This window comes from Lepidochelys kempii, chromosome 3, assembly GCF_965140265.1.
Source record: "Lepidochelys kempii isolate rLepKem1 chromosome 3, rLepKem1.hap2, whole genome shotgun sequence".
NCBI classification, from domain to species: domain Eukaryota; kingdom Metazoa; phylum Chordata; order Testudines; family Cheloniidae; genus Lepidochelys; species Lepidochelys kempii.
Window position 1 is genome coordinate 105,585,698 of NC_133258.1, and position 22,568 is coordinate 105,608,265.

Here is a 22,568-nt window from a genome sequence, read left to right on the forward strand (position 1 = left end):
AGGTATACATTGAAGGAAAAGATACAGCATATCATCACCATAAGGCTTGAGGAACATGTACATTATAGAAAGATGCATGGTATATGAGATTTTTGACTCCCTGTACCTAATTCAAATCTGACTGAAGCAAGTACCATTCCACTAAAGTCATCAGGCTTGAATTTGGCCCCACTATGGGTTGTTTTTTGTGGGGAAGACAGCAAATTTGATTGCTCCCGGAAAATGAAAGACTAATACTGTTCATTTAGGGACAGACATTGTGATGGCAGGACTAATGCTAGCTTCCTCATGCAGCTCCACCAATGCATCTAAACCTTGACCTGCAATATTTTTTTTTCAGGCTGACCATTCTTAAGCAAACAATGCCAAAGTAACGGTATCGAATCTGTATAGTTATTTCATGATGTGGGTAAACATCCACTGGTGACCAGGATGAGACCAAACTAATTTTCTGTACGATCCCAGCTATATTTCAATCCCAATCTCCATAAGTGAAAGGCCAAAAGTATTAATAAACTGTAATATTAGTTACTATCAAATCTTTATAAATGGAACATTAATAAATGGACTACTACAGAATGAAGAACTCGTGTCTATCAGAGTGCACTACTGGAGAAAGCCTTATAGTGACCATGTACTGTATCATAATGGAACCCAGAAGCAGCACCTCTCCAGTTAAGGTTGAGCAGCTTTTCCTTAGAAATTCACTTTTTAGGGGTTCACAACTTCGCCATTTTAATTCCCACGAAGATCAAAATTGGCTTATGAATTGTCAGCCAAGTTAATTCCCCGGCTAAAATTAGATCACAGTGCTCAAACTCTTTTTTTTTTTTTAATTTAAAAAACCCACAAATAATTTTTAAAATACAAATTCACTTTGGATTAGTTTAAGCACTTTTAAATCTGCCCTTATTTGGGGGCAGAGTTTTAAAAACTGAGATGCTATACACACTTGAGCATGAGTATTCTCTTGCCTTCTTCTGTGTTTTTCTTCAGTAATTTAAAAAAAAATCAATGGCCAAATTATGTACCTCTGAAAAGTGACTACTGCACGTACACAGTAGCTAATGTACTTCTCATACATCTTTCTCCTGGTTTCCTTCACATCATTGTGTGTCATACAGGTAGTGAGGAAAATACCACAATTTCTACAACATTTTACGTTTCAAAAGATTGTGTGCAGACACCTGAAAACACAGGAATAATAAATGTAGCAGTTCCATTCATCCTATACAAAGAATATGACTAAATGTTAATGGATCGTTGTGTCCCAATGTATAGCATTCTTGCTAACCAAAATCTTTGCAACTGTAACAGTGCATCTATTTCATCTCAATGTTCAGGGTTCTACTAATTAAAGTAAGGCCATATTTTAAGTAAGGCGGTGGGGGGGCATTTATTTAAATATGGTTTTAAATAAAGTCATATTTAAAGTAAGGGGGGGGGGCATTCCCCCAGGATCTATGATAGAGAAGCCCCAAAACATTGTGGCAGAATGCCCACTTTTAGAGGACACTACTACTACTCTAATGGTATGTCTACATTGCAATCAGGTGGTGTTATACCAGCACAGATAGCCATACCCAAGCTACCTCATTAAAAATAGCAGAGTAGCCATGACAGCATGGATTAGCCACTCAAGGACATACACAAGTCCTGGGTAGGCTTGTTGAGCGGCTAGCTCATGCCACCATGGCAACATGCTATTTTTAGCAAGCTAGCTCATGTATGGCAATCACGTGTCCTGACTGGAGTATAGACGTACCCTGTGGGTATGTCTATGCAGAAAACACACACACCTGGGGCTGCCCTGGGTCAGAACCTCAGCCGCTGTGCCACGGGTCTTTTATTTCAGCATAGACGTACCCTAAATGTTATGAGATGCTGGGACCCTTATTGCTTGAAGGTTCAGGATAATTTGTTAATCCAGCCCTCAGATGAACAACTAATACTTCTACCCACATTATGATATGTCCAAAGAACTGGATGGAACTATCAATAGAAGGTTTTTTTTTTTGTTTCTTCAAAAATTTCTTCTTCCATTTAAAAAACAAACAGCCACACACAAGACAGTGGGTTCTGAGGAAATTAGAATGCAAAACAAAAAGACAATTATAATCACAAATCCTCCAGACTAAAATAAAATTTTAATTGTAATTTAAGAGAATTCAAACAAGAAAATCCTCTGATGATTAACACTGCCACTCCATCCTCATTTGCCTTATTCTGCCTTTGATTTTGCAGTATAGATTATGTAACATGTGAAAGTCATTATGTTAATTATAGATCCAATCCTGCAACCATTACTCATGCAATCAGTTTTTTGGTTTAATTGGGACTACTCATGTGAGTAAAGTCAGTAGGAAAAGGCCCACATTTATATTGATTTGTATGGATGAAGAATGTTAAGGATAAAGAGGCCACATTAACAAACCAAGGGCTTGTCTACACTTACTGGGGGATCAAGGAGCAGCAATCGATGCATCGGCGGTCGATTTAGTGGATCTAGTAAAGACCCACTAAATCGACCGCAGATTACTCTCCTGTCGTCATTGCGTAGTGTGGACCCCGTGGTAAGCAGATCTAAGCTACATTGATTTGAGTTATGTTATTCACGTAACTCTAACTAAGTAGCTTAGATCAAATTTCCCCTGTAGTGTAGACAAGGCCTAAGTTAAACTAATCAAATCAGGATGTTTCAGTCTTATTTTGACCACTGTTTGAGGCTAAAATACATATTTATCAGGGTCTAATAAAAATACAAAAAAAATATTCATTTTTGTTCTTAATGGTTTATAATAAATGTCCTTCAAAGTCCTCATTTGAAGTCTATCTGTCTTACTTGTTAAATCATGGGACAAAAGGTCAACAGGACCTAAGCACATGCTTAGCTTCTTTGCAGAATCAGACCCTTGCTCTTCATTTTTGCCCTTGTTTAACCTACCCATCACCACCAGATACTTTTACAGCTGGAAAATAGTCCTAGAAAACCCACTGCAGTGGACACCACTATAGGTCTCTTGATTAAAATGTAGAACGTGCTGTAAAAGCACTTGCTGGCCGCCACTCCACCACTAAAAAATGGAGCAAAATCACTTGCAGAATGAGCTCAGCCCCTGTTTACCCTAAAGACAGAATCTATTTCCAAACTTGGATGTCTAGTCAGCAGCTTGTCAGCCTCATGCAGTAACCATGCATCTTCAGACCAGCCACCAGATTTGTAATACTAATGTGTTAATTGCAATCTGTCCTACTGAAGAGCTAAACTGCCAGAACACCGCCATGTGGTGCACACCCCAGTAAGAAGCTTATTCATTATTAATGCACTTTCAAAAATGCTTTCCATTTCCAAAAGCTACTTCTTGGGTTAATATTTTATTTTGGTCAAATAGTAATGAATAGGGATTTCTGTCCCACTTCTGTGCAAACAACGTAAGAGTCACAAGTTATTAAAAAAGAGCAAGCAAAGGAACAAAAGCTGCTATGTATGTTGCACAGCATGGCTTAAAGAGTGGCACAGAACAAAGTTTTCATTCTGCATTTTTTTTCCTCCCCCATATAAGTAAATTTAACATAGGAAATTTATAAAACAAAGTTACACTGGGGGAAAGAGTGAATTTTTTGAAACCTGTAATAGACTGCAACAAAGGATAGATCCGCTTCACTATGGCACTCAATTAATTATTTTTTAAGTAGCACAGTAATAATTTCAGAGACAAGGAAACTTGTGGCTCATGCAGGGCAGTTTACATACCTAATAGTAATTTTGCTTTCCTGTCATCACTTTCATAGCTCCTTACTATCACTTATATAAAAGGAGTAAGAGTGCAAAACAAGCACTTCAAAGAAAGCCAGGTTTGTTACACAACTTGATGAAATTACAAGTACAATTTGTACAGATTCATTAACATTTCCAATACCGTATAACTAAATTAAACCTATGGCAGTTACTTGACCTCTTATCTTTTTACTCCTCCCACCCCTTCTTTCCAATCTGTTTGTCTCCACTGTACAGTTGCAGTACACAGAGGTCATTACTGTGAACTGCAGATTACTCAATTTATAAATATGTTTTGCTCGGGCTGTCACAATATCTAAGCCATGCTCAGACTTATTGATTATGGCAGATAATCCATTGTTCCCATAACACAATCTTCTGCACCTGTGTATCCTATATTTCCAAGATAATGCCAATTGGTCTGCAATGCTTCAGTGTTGTATTTGTTTATGCTGTTAATTTGAAACATTTCATTATTTTCTGGTTATCTTCTTTTAACGTCCATGACATTTTCTCTTGATTTGCAGATTTCTTTGTAGTGTTCATTATTGGCCTGAAGGTGTATAGCATTGTAAAATTTCACCAATGGAAACATTCAGCATTAATTCTATGCAGTTCTTTCACAAAAATATATTAATAAAAAGGATGTGTATTAAGTAGTTATTAGTAATCAAACAGGAGAAGTGAACGTCCCATCTTAATAAATTATTAAACAAAATCAAATATCACACACTGTTGATTACAATATAATGGTAAGCTTGGAGTCAAATGGAAGCCATGTGAGGTTTGATATAAGTCAGATACTGAATATCTTCCTGTTTCTGGCATGTAAACATAAACACACACATCCTGAACAACCTACAATATACAATCTTTATAATACTCAGACACAAGGAAGAATTAAGTGATGATTTAATCTTTCATGAAAGTTCTAATGTGGGATACATCAAAAACTTTTCTGCATCTAGCTGGTTTTCAGCAGTGTAACTTCCATAGTCTTAAATGGGAACTATGCAGCTAAAATCACCCACAACATTTTATTATATTACTGATTATTACATTATTATATTACTGATACTAAGGAAATATGGAATACACATATAAAAAGGGAAATTTCCTCCCAAGAGCCATAAATATAAGCCGCCCAACAACTTCTTTTATATCCTCACCCTTATTCTTTCCCTGTAAGCCTCTGGCCACCAATAATAAAAGGTGTGGGGTTTTTTCTCTCCAAATTTTGAAACTCTCCTGCTTTGGGGGACAGAAATCTTTTGATAACTTCCCTTCCGTAAATTCTTAAGATAAAATCCTGACAATCATTGCCAGTACTAAAGCAGATGATTTTCCATTACAAATTTTCATTGTAGTCCATTGCAAAATGTAATTGATATCAATTTTCCCGTTAGATCTCATCAATTTTTATTCTGTTTCAAGACCACGCTGTTGGTTTTCTTTATTAAATTAAGTGTCTGACTAGGATTCACAATATTTTGAAATAGAGGGGCAGTAACTAGTAATTATTTCAGGTGATGTAACTAAATCGTGTACTTCAGGTAACACATAAAGAAACAATATTGACTAGGGTTCGTCCCCCCCAGGCATTCTAAACACCACTGAAATTAGAAGCCTACCAGTTACATTAATAGGAACCACATCTGTTTGGACCGCTTGTGCTTGCTGTCGCATTTTCTCCTCTGGCGTCGGCAACGGAAGTGACTTGGTCCAGTTAGTTTGGGTGTCGATATCACAACATTCATTTGAAATGGGTGTTCTACTTCTCTTGATGCTAATAAGCTTTTCCTCTTCTGGGGAAGGTACTGAGAACTACAAAAAGAAAGTTATACAACAGTATGAATTTCTTATAAGAAAAAAACGTCAAGCCAAATTGTGATAGCCTTACTGACAATGAACAGTACTTGACACTGCAAGTAGTCTCATTGCAGCCAGCAGGACTACTCGTGGAGTGAGATACTACTCAGCAAGAGTAAGGATATCACAGCCTGCCCATAAAAAGTATGGGTATGCTCCACTGAAGGCCAACGGGAATCACTTTATGCAGAGGACTGAGGTCTAAATTGCTTTAACAAATCTCAACCCTCAACAGATTTTTTTCCACCACTGAAGCTTATAACAAACCTGCATGTGTTAAACAATGGAGAAAAACGAACAAACACTGTCACATAAGGAACGGCAGCTTGTATGCCACATTTCAGCCCAATTTGATTTAAAAAAAAATATAGCTGAGGTAGAATAGGTTTCTAATGAAAATGGCAAATGACCCTGAACTGTAAGTGGGGTTAACCTGTATTGCTACAGGACAACAGAACAAAAAGGGAAAACAGTGTGTTTGTTTGTTTCAGTGGGGTTGTCAGAATCTGTTTGATGGTGAGTAACATTATTTCCGTTCAGAGGTTTTTCCTCTCTCCTTGGTTCATGGACCAAGGGTACATATCTGAAGCACAGTTTTGCCCTGTGTGTGATAAGCTGGTGATAAGCTCCAGTAACCTCCTTTTCCTCTGGTTACTTGACAATGTCAGAATCGATAACTGTCATATTGAAACTATGTGGTGCTCTAGGTCTCAGCAGTCATCAGGCAATCACCACCAGGGGCTGCTCCAGTATGAGAAGTGACGGAGCTATTCAGTTAAGAAGCTTGCCTTCTCTTTCAAGGAAAGTACTCTGACAAAAGGTACAGACAATATTTTTCTTTTAAATGAAGCTGTTGTACACGGGAGTGAACGGATGGAGGGGAAACAACAGCATCTAGAGGGAGAAAACACTATGGTGGAATCCTCATTATCCAAAGATCTGGGGCAATTGCCTCCATTTTTCAGAAAAATAAGGGTTCAGAAAATTAAGAGGGAAAAAAATGAATCGACCAGCCAAATGAGCAAACAAATATCAGGGGTGAAGATCCTTGTGAAAAGTGATTCAAAGCACTATTTGTGCTGACTGCAACTAAAATGCTATTTCAATGGAAGCTGCTCTTTCAAGCTAGAGGACACCTTTGTATTTCTGTTAAAAGGGAGTTTTGGAAATTTGGGGCTTTAGGGGGTGCAGTGGGAAGTCAGGCTCCAGCTACAGATGATTTTTTCCCATTGTATTGGCTTCTTGAAGCACACAACTTCCCCTTCTTCCTATTCCTGCTCCCAGGGTACTAACCGTGGTAGTGGTGGTATTATTTGTTTACACTTTTCCACATCAGTGTCCTGAAAAGGTATCACATTTACAAAGCTGTGCACAGCTTACCTGCTGAGAGACAGCAGCCTGGGTCCGTTTGCATTGAAATGGTTCATCTCTAAATTGGCCGATTATAGGAGATCACAGATTGCTTGCCAACTATGGGAGTAGGCTCTTTTAAATATTTCAAGGTCATCTACTTTTCTAGGTGAGTGCACACAGCCTTGTATGTAGATTAGATGAGTGACCGTTCTAATTGCAGGAATATCTTTTATCAAATAAGGCACATTACATCACAGTGGTAGTGCAAGGGGCATACGACAAGATTATACTAGCCATATAGCACATCTGTATAGCCATAAACACAGAGTATATCTGAAATAACAGAAAGCAACTTTCCCATTTTAAAATTGTAAAAATTCTCTGCTTCATGCTAGCTTTTCTTTTGGACCAATAGGGCCAAATTTCAAGGTATGGCTTCTAATTTGTAGGCACATATCTTTGCACGAGCTACTGTTTGAATGCTCAGTTTTTTGTTGCACATGTAAATGATGAACTTGGACCACATACAAATTTTTCACTGATGTGCGCCACGGATATTATAGAAAAAAATCTGAACTAAAACAGAGGTTGGAGTGAGATCTCCTCCTTGGAAAATCTGGCCTACAGGAAAATAGACTCAGCAAGGCTGTTTCCTCTGTGCTCTTCATCATTGTGTTGTGATTCTGTCCGTCAGTGTTCCAATTACCTATAAAATGGTTTCTCTTCCTCAGAAGATGTATACTATTTGCTTCAAAGACCTTAACTGGCAACTGACTCCAAGCTGATTATTTCACAGCATGTTCTCCCTAAATTCCCTGTTTACTCTTAATCTCCTAATAGAGACAGACTGTGCCCCAAAGGTTTCTAGAAGGTCACCTGGAAGTTCTGTCTTCTCAGATGACAAATTAAACCTCTAGAAACTTGCCCTTACAATAAAAAAAACCTTGAAATGTCTAACCATGCCATTCACCCTGCAACCATTTCTATGAATAAAACTCCTTTGAACAGATAAGCAAAACTGAGATCTAAGGTCTATGCAGAGCTTTGGATAAGAATAGTATCAATTCAGCTTTCTATTCATGTATCTCATTGTCCTGTTTGCAGTTTCTTCTCCAGGCAAATACTAGTTTGATGGCTTCAAGTACTATTCTGTAAAAAACACCCCACACAAACCAAACACCTTTACATTTCTATCCTGGTCAATCCACAGTTTGTGTAACTACTCCATTTAGTGTGTGTACTCCACACTCTTTTTTGAATCACTGCTACTTTCACTATGAATTTGCATTCAATTACATTAAATTTGTCATCTACTGGTCCAGTTAGTGGCAATCCTCAAATGCCTCTGAATCTGGGAGAATCCTCATTATTGATTATATGTTTACCATTTTCAGTCTCACTTATCAACTTTGCTATTGGTATCTCAGTCATTCACTTCCGATTATAAACAACATCTGAAACCTAACCACCTCTCTGTTGCCAGGCAAGGTGGCTGGAACTTCTTTTCAGGTACAGTGAGTATTTCTTACATTACTTATCTCAAAATGGACAATCTGAACAGACTTATCTCCAGTTTTCTTGACTAATTCACCAGCCCCTTAGCCTTTGCCCCAGAACTCTTATCACTCACTGTCTTGTTAAGTTTCAGAGTAACAGCCGTGTTAGTCTGTATTCGCAAAAAGAAAAGGAGTACTTGTGGCACCTTAGAGACTAACCAATTTATTTGAGCATGAGCTTTCGTGAGCTACAGCTCATCTTCATCCGGTAGCTCACGAAAGCTCATGCTCAAATAAATTGGTTAGTCTCTAAGGTGCCACAAGTACTTCTTTTCTTTTTGTCTTGTTAAGGGAGCATTTTTTTGTGAGTAGAAATGACTTAGCTACAAAGAAACCATCAAGTCTTCTAGTATCACCTTTATCTCCTTCTCTTTTCTCTGTTGCGACAGTGCTTCTTTACTTATTTCCCTGTGTATTAGAATTCTACTATTTGAACAATCTTTTGAAGATAATGGGTGGGACCTTCAAAAGTGCCAAGTGATTTAGAGGCATACCTCCCTTAACTTTCAATAGGATGAATGCCTCTAAATAACTCTGGCCTCTTGAAACTCCCATCCAACATACACATGAGTTTTCCTTTTGGACAGTACCCTTTTGTTAATCTCTTCATTACATTATCTCCTCAGTGTCTTACTGTTTCCTAGACAATGCCCCTTATGACATTTTGTTTCTGCCATGTGGGCACAACAACATCACAACTGCCAGCCTGCCACATCCTTGGGGTATTAAGAAGCAGGAAGCAACATAATGCAGGACCTATGGCTCTCAAAGCAGTACAGGCCTCTCTCAGCCTGTATACACTGAAGGAAATGTCACCAATGAAGATCAATATAGTTAAGAGCCAATTCAGCAAGTCCAGAGCTCCCACAACTCACATCAATGTAGGGTTTTCCAAGGGGCCTAAGGCAGCTAGGCATTCAGTTCTTTGAGATGCCTTGGAAAATACCAGCTTCAAATCTCAATTTCCATGTGTAAATACTATTAATAAATTTGATTTCTAAGGACTGCAGAATGCTGAAAAGAAAAGGAAACCAACAGCCCTGATGAGCCAAGTGACAAATATATATTTTCTGCCCCATTAACAAGCGTGAAGTACTTTTTTCTACCCGTTTGTTGAAATAAAGGCACAGTATGATGCACCTCTGAGTCCATGTACTCTGTGCAACTGGCATTCCTTATTGTCAAATCATGCTCGTCCAAATCACAATATTTGAAAGCTTTTGATCACTAATAGAACTAGATCATTGTCATCAAATAGCCATTAAATAAAACATACGGCTCATCGCAGAAGTTTAAAGAGAAGCGAGTGTTAACAGGTTTGCAAAGGCCATGAAAATGTGTTAGTTTATCAAGTAAACCAAGGATCCTGAGCTGCAGACAACTGAGCTAATGCGAAAAAAGGGCATTGCTGGATTTAACATTACTGTTGTTGGTGGTTGTTTTTGTTTGTTTTTACAAAGAAAAACAGCAGCAAGTGAGGAACAAAGAATAAAAGCACAGTAAGAGTCCAGATATGCTAATGCTACAGTAACATCAAGCTGCAGCTAGGACAGCTGGATGCTTCCATTGTGGCTAGGTACCTTGAGGCTCCATGGAACCAAGGAACAGCAGGCGCTAATGCAAGACTGAGATATGCAGTCTAACAGACTAGACTGTTGAGTGAGAGAGAAAGAAAGAAAGAGAATGAGTGAAAAAGAGAATGAATGAGAAAAAACATGTAAAAAGACAAACACATTTAAAGTATATAGCATAATACACACTTTCAGAAAGCAAGGGGGAATCAGCAAAAACAATAAGGAGTCTTTGTGGCATCTTAGAGGCTAACAAATGTATTTGGGCACGACTCCTCATTTTTGCCGATACAGACTAACACGGCCACCACTCTAAAAGGGGGGAGTCAGTGATCGAAGTAACACCTTCTTATTTCTAGATCTTTGTTACTGGGAAATCAGATAAGCACTGGCCACCAAAAGTACTGAGAATGATGGTCTTCTTTTACAAAAAGAGAATCAATAAGACCAATCAAGCCTTTACTATTGAGATTTAAAATACAAAAGGGACAAATTCATCCTTAATGAACTCCACTTAGGCCTTGTCTACACTGCCATTTTACAGCAGTGAAACTTTCTCGCTCAGGGGTGTGAAAAAACACCTCCCTGAGCATTGCAAGTTTCAGCGATGTAAAGTGGCAGTGTAGACCGTGCTCCCAGCGCTGGTAGCTACTCCCCTTGTGGAGGTGGGGTTTTTTTACAGCACTTGGAGCGCTCTCTCCCAGCGCTGGTGCCGTGACTACGCGGCCACGGTAAAGCACTGCTGTGGTAACGCTTTAACATTGGTAGTGAAGACATACCCTCAGTGGAGTTACACAAGGAAACAATTTAGTTAATATTGTGGGTACTGTAATTTAGAAGCCATTCCAGGAGAAAAAAAGGGCAGTTTAAATATTTTGTAGTATACGAACTATCTTTCAGAAAACCATACTTGTTTATTCAGTCTCTCATTTTTAAAAAAAAAAAAAATGGATAAACTCGCCTACAAATCCCTGACAGGTCAATAGTCACCTGGAATACCACATACTCTGCCAGTCCAAACCTTTCCTAAGCAGACAGTGTAGTGTTTTTTGATGTGAACATCATCCTCTGGTGACTTAGCCGAGAGAACTGTACTTACACTTGTACCATGATTTCATGTCAACTGTCTAGAAAAAAAAAGAATTATCCAGCTACATCGCACAGTCTCCCAGAAATTTTTAGAGAGCATGGAAATGTCAGATAAGTCCATTATCTGAAATTACCATGCTCTATAGTATAATTTTCCTGAAGCAAAAATGGAGTAATGCCAATTCAGGGGAAGTTTCCAAACAGTAAATGAGAATTCATTGATCCATTCACTATTCTATTACTCTCCAATTACAACACTGAAATATGTCCTTCCTCTTGTCTGCCTGTTAAGCGTTTGCTTTGATTGCTTTTGATAAACAGCAGATATCATTAGAAACCTTTCACGAAGAGGGGATGGTTTTGCTGTTTGAATCAGTCTTGCTGCAATATGGAAGAATTCTGAGCTCAAATTCAGACTGTTGCTTGAGTACTCTTCTACCCCCATAAGTGAAAACTCATGATCTCAAGTCCAAGTTACATCTACATTCTTAGAAGCCTTTAACTTTTTTTTACCAATGGTATTAAACTTCAGTTTTAGAGAATGGTTTTTGAGAGGTGATAATTCAAACAAAGTAAAATTCTAGAATATCACTTTAAAGTTAAAAAAAAAAAGGTTGCTCCAGATGCAAAGATGAACATGAACCACTGAAACTGTGAAGTATGAAGGGAGAGAGACACTGCAAGTTTGCTAATGGGTAAAATCCTACTAAGGTTTAAGCTAGAGTGAGAGAGCTAATGGTGCTCAGTTAATTAGTGCTACTAAAAGCTGTGTCAACCTTGCCTCTGTCTATCCTCCTTCATACTAAACCATGCTTTGAGTAACACAGATTAATAGGAAGTTGTTTTAATTTAAAATAGAAAAGCTATTCACTCAATGAAGTGTACTCATTGATAGTTAAACGTTTCAGAATGCACAGACTAACCGAACAAAATATTAGCAATTCCTTTATTAATAATTTTAAAACAACATACCACAGAAACCTTAAGGATGACAGTGTTTAGTCTCTAAGCAGAATTATCCATGGCAATTAGTCCTTAGTAGGTCTGCTCACCTATAAACAACCTTAACGTTACATCATACCTCACTAATTTTACAAATGCAGTTCTGTGGACTATCTATCTATAAGGACCACAATACTAACTAGGACAACCAGATACTTAAAATAGCTTAAACACACACACACACACACACACACACAATTTTACACACACAGAGGAACAGCTATGAACATGTGCTTTTTATAATAAAAAGCACATACTATATGATGACTCCTAGTGATTTCAATAGGTCTTTGCAGATTATCATTTTAATGTGCTTGATATTCTTACTTCCATACTGCATACACAATGGCTTTAAATGAGATGTTACAATGGATACTGTTAAAGCACAGCAAGAATAGTTGAAGTTTCTACAAAGCCACAGCCTTGTCATTGATGTGAGGCAATGTGGACAATGGAAGTGGAAAAACTATATGATATTATCAGTCACTTTATATTGAATTCAAAAGACCTGCAGACCTCACAATATAGACACAATTTATATACAGACACACAGACACAAACACATGGTATAATGTCAGTATTAAAACAGGCAAAAAGAGAAACTAAACTACAATAAAGATAAGGCTGTGATACGAACTGACAAAAGAATTCCAGGTTATTGGTGAGTAGGCAATATTTTGTACCAAGATACACAGGATACAATAACTTGGATACCACATGTGCTCCAACATTTATGCACAATGGGATGAGTTAGGGACAGGTTACCATTTCACAGATGGGAATGTTCTTGGTTTTATACAGTTAACTCAGAACTTTAGTTTTTCTATAGCTGAAATGACCAAAATCACATGAAGACTACAAAACCATCTTAACACTATGGCTAAACTGTCCATTTCCATCCCCCTTCATTTGTTTCAGTAATTTCCAGGGTCTGAAACAATTGCCCAGTGTTACTGAGCTGAGACAGGGAACATAATACGAAGCAAACTGACATGCAGTGAGCCAAACCAATATCAATGTGAGCTCTTTCATTCCCTTGGAATTCATTACAGAGAGATGGGATACATTAAGACAGAACTTCTGAGTACTGAGTAACTTAACCACATTAGACCAGGGTATGAAGTCTGTGCACTCGTTGTTGTGTGAACATAGCCATGTTGTGTACCTGGGTTAATGGCCCACCTTACACTTGATCATAAAAAGATTAGTAAAAACTAACATGACCCTATTTCAAAACAGCTGCCATTGTTCATACATAAAATACACCTTCTCCCTGGAACATTACCAGGCCATTCACACTGTCATCCTTGTATTACACCAATGGGAACTTTATTTACATATAGATACATATAGTCAGAGCTGGGATTTTAGAAGAGCCTAAAGAAGTTAGGTGCTATTAAAAGTTGGGGATCTAACTCCCTTAAACTCCTTTATAAATTTCAGCCTATATAATAATAGGAAGAGCAGGTTTTATAGTCCGCTTAATGCATTCTTCCCAATCTCCTGCCTCCTTAGTAGGGCTGTCAATTAATCGTAGCTAACACAAGCGATTAACACAAAACAAATTAACTGGATTAAAAAAACAGCCATGATTAATCACAGTTTTAATCGCACTGTTAAACAATAATAGAATACCAATTTAAAATAATAATAAATATATTTTGGATGTTTTTTTACATTTTTAAATATGTTGATTTCAATTACAACACAGAATACAAAGTATGCAGTGTTCACTTTATATTATTGTTTTTGATTACAAATATTTGCACTGTAAAAAAAAATAAAAGAAAAGAAATAGTATTTTCAATTCACCTCACAAAAGTACCATAGTGTGATCTATTTATCGTGTAAGTGCACCTTACAAATGTAGAATTTGAGAGCTTTCAAGTCCACTCAGTCCTACTTCTTGTTCAGCCAATCGCTAAGACAAACATGTTTGTTTACATTTACAGGAGATAATGCTGCCTGCTTTTTATTTACAATTGCACCTGAAAGTAAGAACAGGCGTGAGAAGTAAGAACGGGCTCGGCACTTTTGTAGCCAGCATTGCAAGGTATTTACATGCCAGATATGCTAAACATTTATACGCCTCTTCGTGCGTCAATCTCCATTCCAGAGGACATGCTTCCATGCTGAATTTAAATTGGTATTCTATATAGTTTAACAGTGCAATTAAAACTGTGAATAATTGCAACTATTTTTTTTAATCTCGCAATTGTGTGTTTTTTTTAATCGTTTGACAGCCCTATTCCTTACCTTTTGTTCAATTTCTTCATAATCATCTTGGTAACTTCCACAGGCTGCGCTGGAAGAAGAAGAGAAGGTTGGACCCTGAGAGTAATATTGAGAACTTCGATAGCCATCCCTCCGTAGCTTGTCACATTCTGCACATGGGAGGGGAAGAAACAAAAACACAAAAACAAAAAAAAAGAAGATAGATAACATTTTAATTTCCATTCTCTCGTATCTAGTGTCTAGTTTAAGAAAGGCACAGGGATCAGTGTCACATCAATTTATTTTTCTCTCTCTAAGCATAAAACTAACTTGATATAAATGTATGTAGTATAAAGCTTGATACATATGAGTCTAATTGTAACTAAGCATTTTGATTCCTGTGTAATGTAATGTACAATAACAACGGATGCTTATCTGTCTGTAGTCATCCCTAATCTTTTTTTCTGGCCAGTTTCTAATATGAATTATAACACTAGACTGCAGACATCATACATATATTCTATTTTTCATTCAGTATGCACATTATATATAGGAATTACACATGTAGATCTGTTCATATATACATACACACATCTACTGATAGCATATTACAAAGGCCAATACCTATTAATTTTTTACTGTACAGCAAACCTACAAAGAAAATACATAATATTTACTTAGAGTGTGGTGATAGAAACTTCTACAGTACATTACCATTGTCAAACAGATTATAGGATACTATTTTGAAGCTCTATACATATAAGTATAGGATAGATATAGTTTATTTCAGGTGAAAGGAGCTCTAGAAATACTATAAATAAGAGAGAGAGCAAGAAAGAGAGAATACTTTTTTAAAGTGTGGTCTGGCTCAGTGTCTTGACAGATGGCAGTGTACTTCAGTACGGAAGATGAAGGTATGCTAGCAACAGTGCGGGTCTCATTTGCCAGGCTGGTAGACCTCCATAATGTGCCCTATACTTGGAGTGATGGTGCTCACTACTAAAGCACCATCTGCTAAGTGGCTTTGGCATTGACCATTCATCTAGCCTCCCAGCCTGAGGAAGACACAACCATTACAGTGTTTTTAGAAAGAGAGGCAGGAGTACAAATTATAGGGATCCTTAGACCCTCAGGTCAGCCTCTGTCAGGCCACGTGGGAAGAGTGTAAAGTGAAGAGGTCTTTCATGTAGAGAAGGAATACAGAGTAAAACTGAGGGAGGGATAAAAAAAAACAACCCAAATTGGCCAAAAGCCCAGTATCACTTCATTTCCCTGAATAAAATTTCTGTAGCTGTGCTCCTGTCTGTGTACTTTTCTTAATTGATATTCAGCGTGATTGTCCTCAAGATGAACAGATGCTGGAGCATAAGGAAATATTAAATGTTCAAGATGCGACGACCAAACTGATCTGCCCAGTCAAACTGTGAGTTTTACATTTCCAGAGACTGAAATCTGAATCTGTTGAGAGATTAGGAAAGCACAAATAAAAATAAGTATTTATTACACCTCTACCTAAGTGACAAACATCTCCTGTACAGTGTGCAGTGTCATGACGCAAACAGCTTTTGTCATTACTTACTGGAGAAGAGGTGTTTTGAGAATTAACAGTTTTGTGCCTGCTTCACTCCTTACCTTTTGACCTCTTTTTTTGTGTGCGCGCGAGTGAGAGAGCGCGCATGTGTATATTATATATTACATACATACACACATATATATATATAGCACACGTGTGTATATTATATATATACACACACACACACACACACACACACACACACATATATAAAAACTTCCATTTTTTCTGAATTGAGAGCACCTTTTAAGGAGGAATTTTGCTTGGCGAATCACTTGAAGGGGAAAGGAGTCCAGGAGAGCTGGCTGTATTTCAAGGAATCCCTGTTGAGGTTACAGGGACAAACCATCCCGATGAGTCGAAAGAATAGTAAATATGGCAGGCGACCAGCTTGGCTTAATGGTGAAATCCTAGCGGATCTTAAACATAAAAAAGAAGCTTACAAGAAGTGGAAGGTTGGACTTATGACCAGGGAAGAGTATAAAAATATTGCTCGGGCATGTAGGAATGATATCAGGAGGGCCAAATCGCACCTGGAGCTGCAGCTAGCCAGAGATGTCAAGAGTAACAAGAAGGGTTTCTTCAGGTATGTTGGCAACAAGAAGAAAGCCAAGGAATGTGTGGGCCCCTTACTGAATGAGGGAGGCAACCTAGTGACAGAGGATGTGGAAAAAGCTAATGTACTCAATGCTTTTTTTGCCTCTGTTTTCACTAACAAGGTCAGCTCCCAGAATGCTGTGCTGGGCATCACAAAATGGGGAAGAGATGGCCAGCCCTCTGTGGAGAAAGAGGTGGTTAGGGACTATTTAGAAAAGCTGGACGTGCACAAGTCCATGGGGCCGGACGAGTTGCATCCGAGAGTGCTGAAGGAATTGGCGGCTGTGATTGCAGAGCCATTGGCCATTATCTTTGAAAACTCGTGGAGAACCGGGGAAGTCCCGGATGACTGGAAAAAGGCTAATGTAGTGCCAATCTTTAAAAAAGGGAAGGAGGAGGATCCTGGGAACTACAGGCCAGTCAGCCTCACCTCAGTCCCTGGAAAAATCATGGAGCAGGTCCTCAAAGAATCAATCCTGAAGCACTTGCATGAGAGGAAAGTGATCAGGAACAGCCAGCATGGATTCACCAAGGGAAGGTCATGCCTGACTAATCTAATCGCCTTTTATGATGAGATTACTGGTTCTGTGGATAAAGGGAAAGCAGTGGATGTATTGTTTCTAGACTTTAGCAAAGCTTTTGACACGGTCTCCCACAGTATTCTTGTCAGCAAGTTAAGGAAGTATGGGCTGGATGAATGCACTATAAGGTGAGTAGAAAGCTGGCTAGATTGTCGGGCTCAACGGGTAGTGATCAATGGCTCCATGTCTAGTTGGCAGCCGGTATCAAGTGGAGTGCCCCAAGGGTCGGTCCTGGGGCCGGTTTTGTTCAATATCTTCATAAATGATCTGGAGGATGGTGTGGATTGCACTCTCAGCAAATTTGCGGATGATACTAAACTGGGAGGAGTGGTAGATACGCTGGAGGGGAGGGATAGGATACAGAAGGACCTAGACAAATTGGAGGATTGGGCCAAAAGAAATCTGATGAGGTTCAATAAGGATAAGTGCAGGGTCCTGCACTTAGGACGGAAGAACCCAATGCACAGCTACAGACTAGGGACCGAATGGCTAGGCAGCAGTTCTGCGGAAAAGGACCTAGGGGTGACAGTGGACGAGAAGCTGGATATGAGTCAGCAGTGTGCCCTTGTTGCCAAGAAGGCCAATGGCATTTTGGGATGTATAAGTAGGGGCATAGCGAGCAGATCGAGGGACGTGATCGTTCCCCTCTATTCGACATTGGTGAGGCCTCATCTGGAGTACTGTGTCCAGTTTTGGGCCCCACACTTCAAGAAGGATGTGGATAAATTGGAGAGAGTCCAGCGAAGGGCAACAAAAATGATTAGGGGACTGGAACACATGAGTTATGAGGAGAGGCTGAGGGAGCTGGGATTGTTTAGCCTGCAGAAGAGAAGAATGAGGGGGGTTTGATAGCTGCTTTCAACTACCTGAAAGGGGGTTCCAAAGAGAATGGCTCTAGACTGTTCTCAATGGTAGCAGATGACAGAACGAGGAGTAATGGTCTCAAGTTGCAGTGGGGGAGGTTTAGATTGGATATTAGGAAAAACTTTTTCACTAAGAGGGTGGTGAAACACTGGAATGCGTTACCTAGGGAGGTGGTAGAATCTCCTTCCTTAGAGGTTTTTAAGGTCAGGCTTGACAAAGCCCTGGCTGGGATGATTTAACTGGGAATTGGTCCTGCTTTGAGCAGGGGGTTGGACTAGATGACCTTCTGGGGTCCCTTCCAACCCTGATATTCTATGATTAAATGGAATTACAACTTGCAACCAGAGAATAATTTGGCTTTGTTTTACTGTTTATTCAGAAGGTTCTCAAATCTTATACTCTACCATCTAGATTTTCCCACTGATTCCTCTACTGTTTTCAATAAGACATCCATAAAGTAGTTTGTGGATGGCAAGGAACATCATACTCTAAGACAGCCTCCAAAGCAGAAAGCCCTTTTACTGAATACAGGAATCTAATTCCTTGAGACAAAGCCTGTTTTAAATCGCAATGTTTTTAATGGAATGCAATACCAAGTTTCACAATTAACTTGGGGGGGGGGGGGGAAGGATTATGGCACATGATCTTTCCCGCCCCATGAACCTCATGAATGCATCATATTACAAGGCCACATATCCGGTTCAAGGTCTGGTGTTCTTGCTGTGAAGTCGCACAATTGTCTTGGTTGCTAAATCATGGCTTTGTACAATAAAGACAGGGTACTGTGTTTAGTGGGCCTTTCTGCTAGTATGTTCCAATCTATCCTCAAGAGCAGCTACTTTTTACCTCACTGTAACTAAACCGGGAACACCTAAGATGAAGAAGACAAATATGTAGGATGATACTGCAAAAGACAACAGACCCCAAATATTACCCCCGAAAAAAAAGAAGGTGCAGCTTTTAAAGATAAATTGCAAAGTAAAATAAAGAAGGTGTGTGGGCTGTAGTTGTTGTGAGTGTGACAGATGGCAGTTTCCTGCAATGTCCTAGTTAAACATCACTGAATTAAGTTTAAGTATTTTAGGAGTACACTGTATTAAAAATGCAATTGTTTACGCATAATTGAGGGATTGTATGTAATCTCATGAAGCGGGGGACCACAGCCCTCCAGGAACTAAGAATAGTGGGGAGGTGGTTAGACAAATTCAATCAGGTTGAAACACATCTAGAGAGCTACCACCACCTGGAGAGATGCTCACATATACTGGTTCAAACTGGATTTTCTAAGACTAACAGAGAAAGAAAGGATTTTTGATTAACCAGCTTGAGTAAAAACTGACTCAGGACCTTCTCTCTGATCCAGCAAATGGACAGGACCTCTAGTCCAAGGTGGGCCCAAACCTTAGGGAAGTGTTGGAAGGACTAATCACCAACCAGAGCCATAAGAACAAGAACGGCCATATTGGGTCCATCTAGCCAAGTATCTGGTTTTCCAACAGTGGCCATGGCAGATGCTTCAGAGGGAATGAACAGAACAGGACGATCAAGTGATCCATCCCCTGTCATAGAATCATAGAATATCAGGGTTGGAAGGGACCTCAGGAGGTCATCTAGTCCAACCCCCTGCTCAAAAGCAGGACCAATCCCCAATTATATCATCCCAGCCAGGGCTTTGTCAAGCCTGACCTTAAAAACTTTTAAGGAAGGAGATTCCACCACCTCCCTAGGCAATGCATTCCAGTGTTTCACCACTCTCCTAGTGAAAAAGTTTTTCCTAATATCCAACCTAAACCTCCCCCACTGCAACTTGAGACCATTACTCCTTGTCCTGTCCTCTTTCACCACTGAGAATAGTCTAGAACCATCCTCTCTGGAACCACCTCTCAGGTAGTTGAAAGCAGCTATCAAATCCCCAGCTCATTCTTCTCCTCTGCAGACTAAACAATCCCAGTTCCCTCAGCCTCTCCTCATAAGTCATCTGTTCCAGACCCCTAATCATTTTTGTTGCCCTTCGCTGGACTCTTTCCAATTTATCCACATCCTTCTTGTAGTGTGGGGCCCAAAACTGGACACAGTACTCCAGATGAGGCCTCACCAATGTCGAATAGAGGGGGACGATCATCCAGTCCTAGCTTCTAGCAGTTAGAGTTCAGAGATACCCAGAGCATGGGGTTGCCTCCTTGACCATCTTGACAAATAGCTACTGATGGACCTATCCTCCATGAACTTATCTCATTCTTTTCTGAATCTAGTTATAGTTTTGGCGTTCACAGCATCCCCTGGCAATGAGCCCTTGTTAGAGTTAGGCGGTGATCTCTGGTAAGCTTATTAGCATGCGTGTAGTTTCTTTTATTGTTTGTAATATATTTTCTCTGTAATGCTTTTATCTTAAGAATAAAAGTGCTTGCTTAGAGTGAACTGTGTGGTAACTTCTAACCATTGGCAATTACATTGTGTACCATCTCTGAAGAGGGAAGTACAGCAATCTTGCTTAGACAGTCTGTCTTTTGCTGGGAATATCACAGCATAGTGATCAGACTGTGCAGCATGGAAATATCGTGGTCGGGGTGGGGTTGATGGTTGAGGAGTCTCAAGTTTAGAGTGGGTAGCCCTTGCTAGACCACAAAGAGCAAATACAGCTTCAGTTGCCCTGAACTGTGACAATTCGTTTTTTAGTCTCTGTATGATTTGTAAGTAGAGTTGTCCAAAATTCTTCACATGGAACATTTTCCTGTTAGAAAAGGGGTTTAATCAAAATCAGACTTTTCCACAGATAAATGCTGATTTTGACATAATTTTGATTTTCTGAACCAGAGAATCTAATGAAAAATATCCTTCCGACATGTTGAATTGTGGTGTTGAAATTTCCCATATTGACATATCCAATTAGATACTTTTTGGAATTTTCCATTTCACAAAAATTTTCTATATTTTGCCTTTTTGTTCCATTTTGCAATGGAATGTAATTTCAAGATCTTGACATTTCTTGTGAAAGGAAAACACAACATTTCAAATAAGTCTATTTATAAGGAAAAACTAAAAGGTTATTTGAGTGGGGAGGCACAGACAAGGATTTTTTTTTTTTTTTTAAATTAAGGCTTTGGAAATTAAAGTTTTCTCCATGCCCAAAGACTCGATGGATGTCTGGAGAACTAGCACATTTATAACATCAGAGATTATTATTATTAAATTTCTGGGTGGCCAGGAATGTGGTAGGTGCCTCACAAAACAAGTAAAACTTAGTCACTGCCATGAAAAGTGTACAGCAGGACACAAGTAAGGGCCATAAACAGCCAAGGGAGAAGGTGTGAAAAGGAGAGCATGTCCAAAATGGGTTACTCAGTGGGCCACGTACACTTCTCGATGAGATTGTTACTTGGATTTTTGTTACCTTTCCTCCCATCACTTTTTGTAAGCTTTGCAGCAGCTGTGAGTATTTTTGTGGGATTTGAATGCAACAAGAGAAGTGGCTTGGTAAATAAATTGAAACAGGGAATTCCAAACATAGAATGCAGTATGGGAAGAGGCACAGAGAAGCCTGTGAGAGAAGGAACCAAGGATAATATTGCTGCTTGTGTCAATGGCAGACTATAGAGGGCTGCAGAAGCCGCAAATGAAGGCCAGGTCAGAGATGAAGGCAGGACTATGCAAAGTTGAACCTTGAGGATGAAGACAAAAGAGGAGGTTACTTATCTATAACTGGAGGTTCTACGAGATGTGTGGCCCTATCTGTATTCCACACGTAGGCGCGTACGTGCGCCATGCACCTAATCCGGAAGTGTTTCCCAGCAGTGTCCATTGAACCACATGTGGGATAGTGCATCTCCTTGTGCTCCCATCCGAGAATATTAGATGTAGTGCAGGTTGATGCCACACCAGTTTCCCCTCATATGACTGCATACTCTTCTCCAAATCAGAGGGAGGGAGGGCAGATAGTGGAATAGATAGAACTTGAAGAACCTCCAGTTACAGGTAAGTAACCTCCTCTTCTTCGAGTGATGGTCCCTATGTGTATTCCACATGTGAGTGACTTGCGAGCAGTGGTCAACACAGAGGTGGGTGTGAGGATACTAATGGAACTGCCATCTGCAATACAATATGGCCCATGGTCACACCCACTACTGCCACATGCATTATGGCATAGCGTGCCATAAATGTGTGGACAGAGCATCATGTTGCTGCCCAGCAGTTGTCCTGCTATGGCACATCCACTACTGAGGCTGAAGAGGCAGTCTGCACCCATGTAGAATGGGCTGTTACTCTGCTGGAAGGAGGAAGGTTGGAGCATTTGTAGCACTCAAGAATGCACACTGAGACCCATTTAGAGACCTGTTGGGACGAGGGGGCCTGTCCCTTTAACTGTTCAGCAATGTCAATGAAAAGACTCAGCAACTTCCGAAAGGAACCTGTGGAGATGGAACACCAGGACGCGTTGAGGGAGTCCAGGGCAGGGCAGGGCAGGGCAGGCTTGTGGTTTTGGATGGAACACAGGCAAGTGGATGGATTGATTGAGATGAAATT

At 39.5% G+C, this 22,568-nt stretch overlaps 1 protein-coding gene across 9 annotated transcripts in view; it reads right to left on the reverse strand.

Annotated features, from left to right (window-relative positions):
- NHSL1 (NHS like 1) overlaps positions 1-22,568 on the reverse strand; it is a 258,143-nt gene that overhangs the window by 22,625 nt on the left and 212,950 nt on the right. For all 9 annotated transcript variants that reach the window (XM_073337452.1, XM_073337451.1, XM_073337450.1 and 6 more), the window contains exons 3-4: positions 14,475-14,602; positions 5,410-5,602 (exon numbers count right to left, since the gene is read on the reverse strand). In XM_073337452.1, the coding sequence (XP_073193553.1) occupies positions 5,410-5,602; positions 14,475-14,602 (321 nt within the window). The remainder of the gene's footprint in view (positions 1-5,409; positions 5,603-14,474; positions 14,603-22,568) is intronic.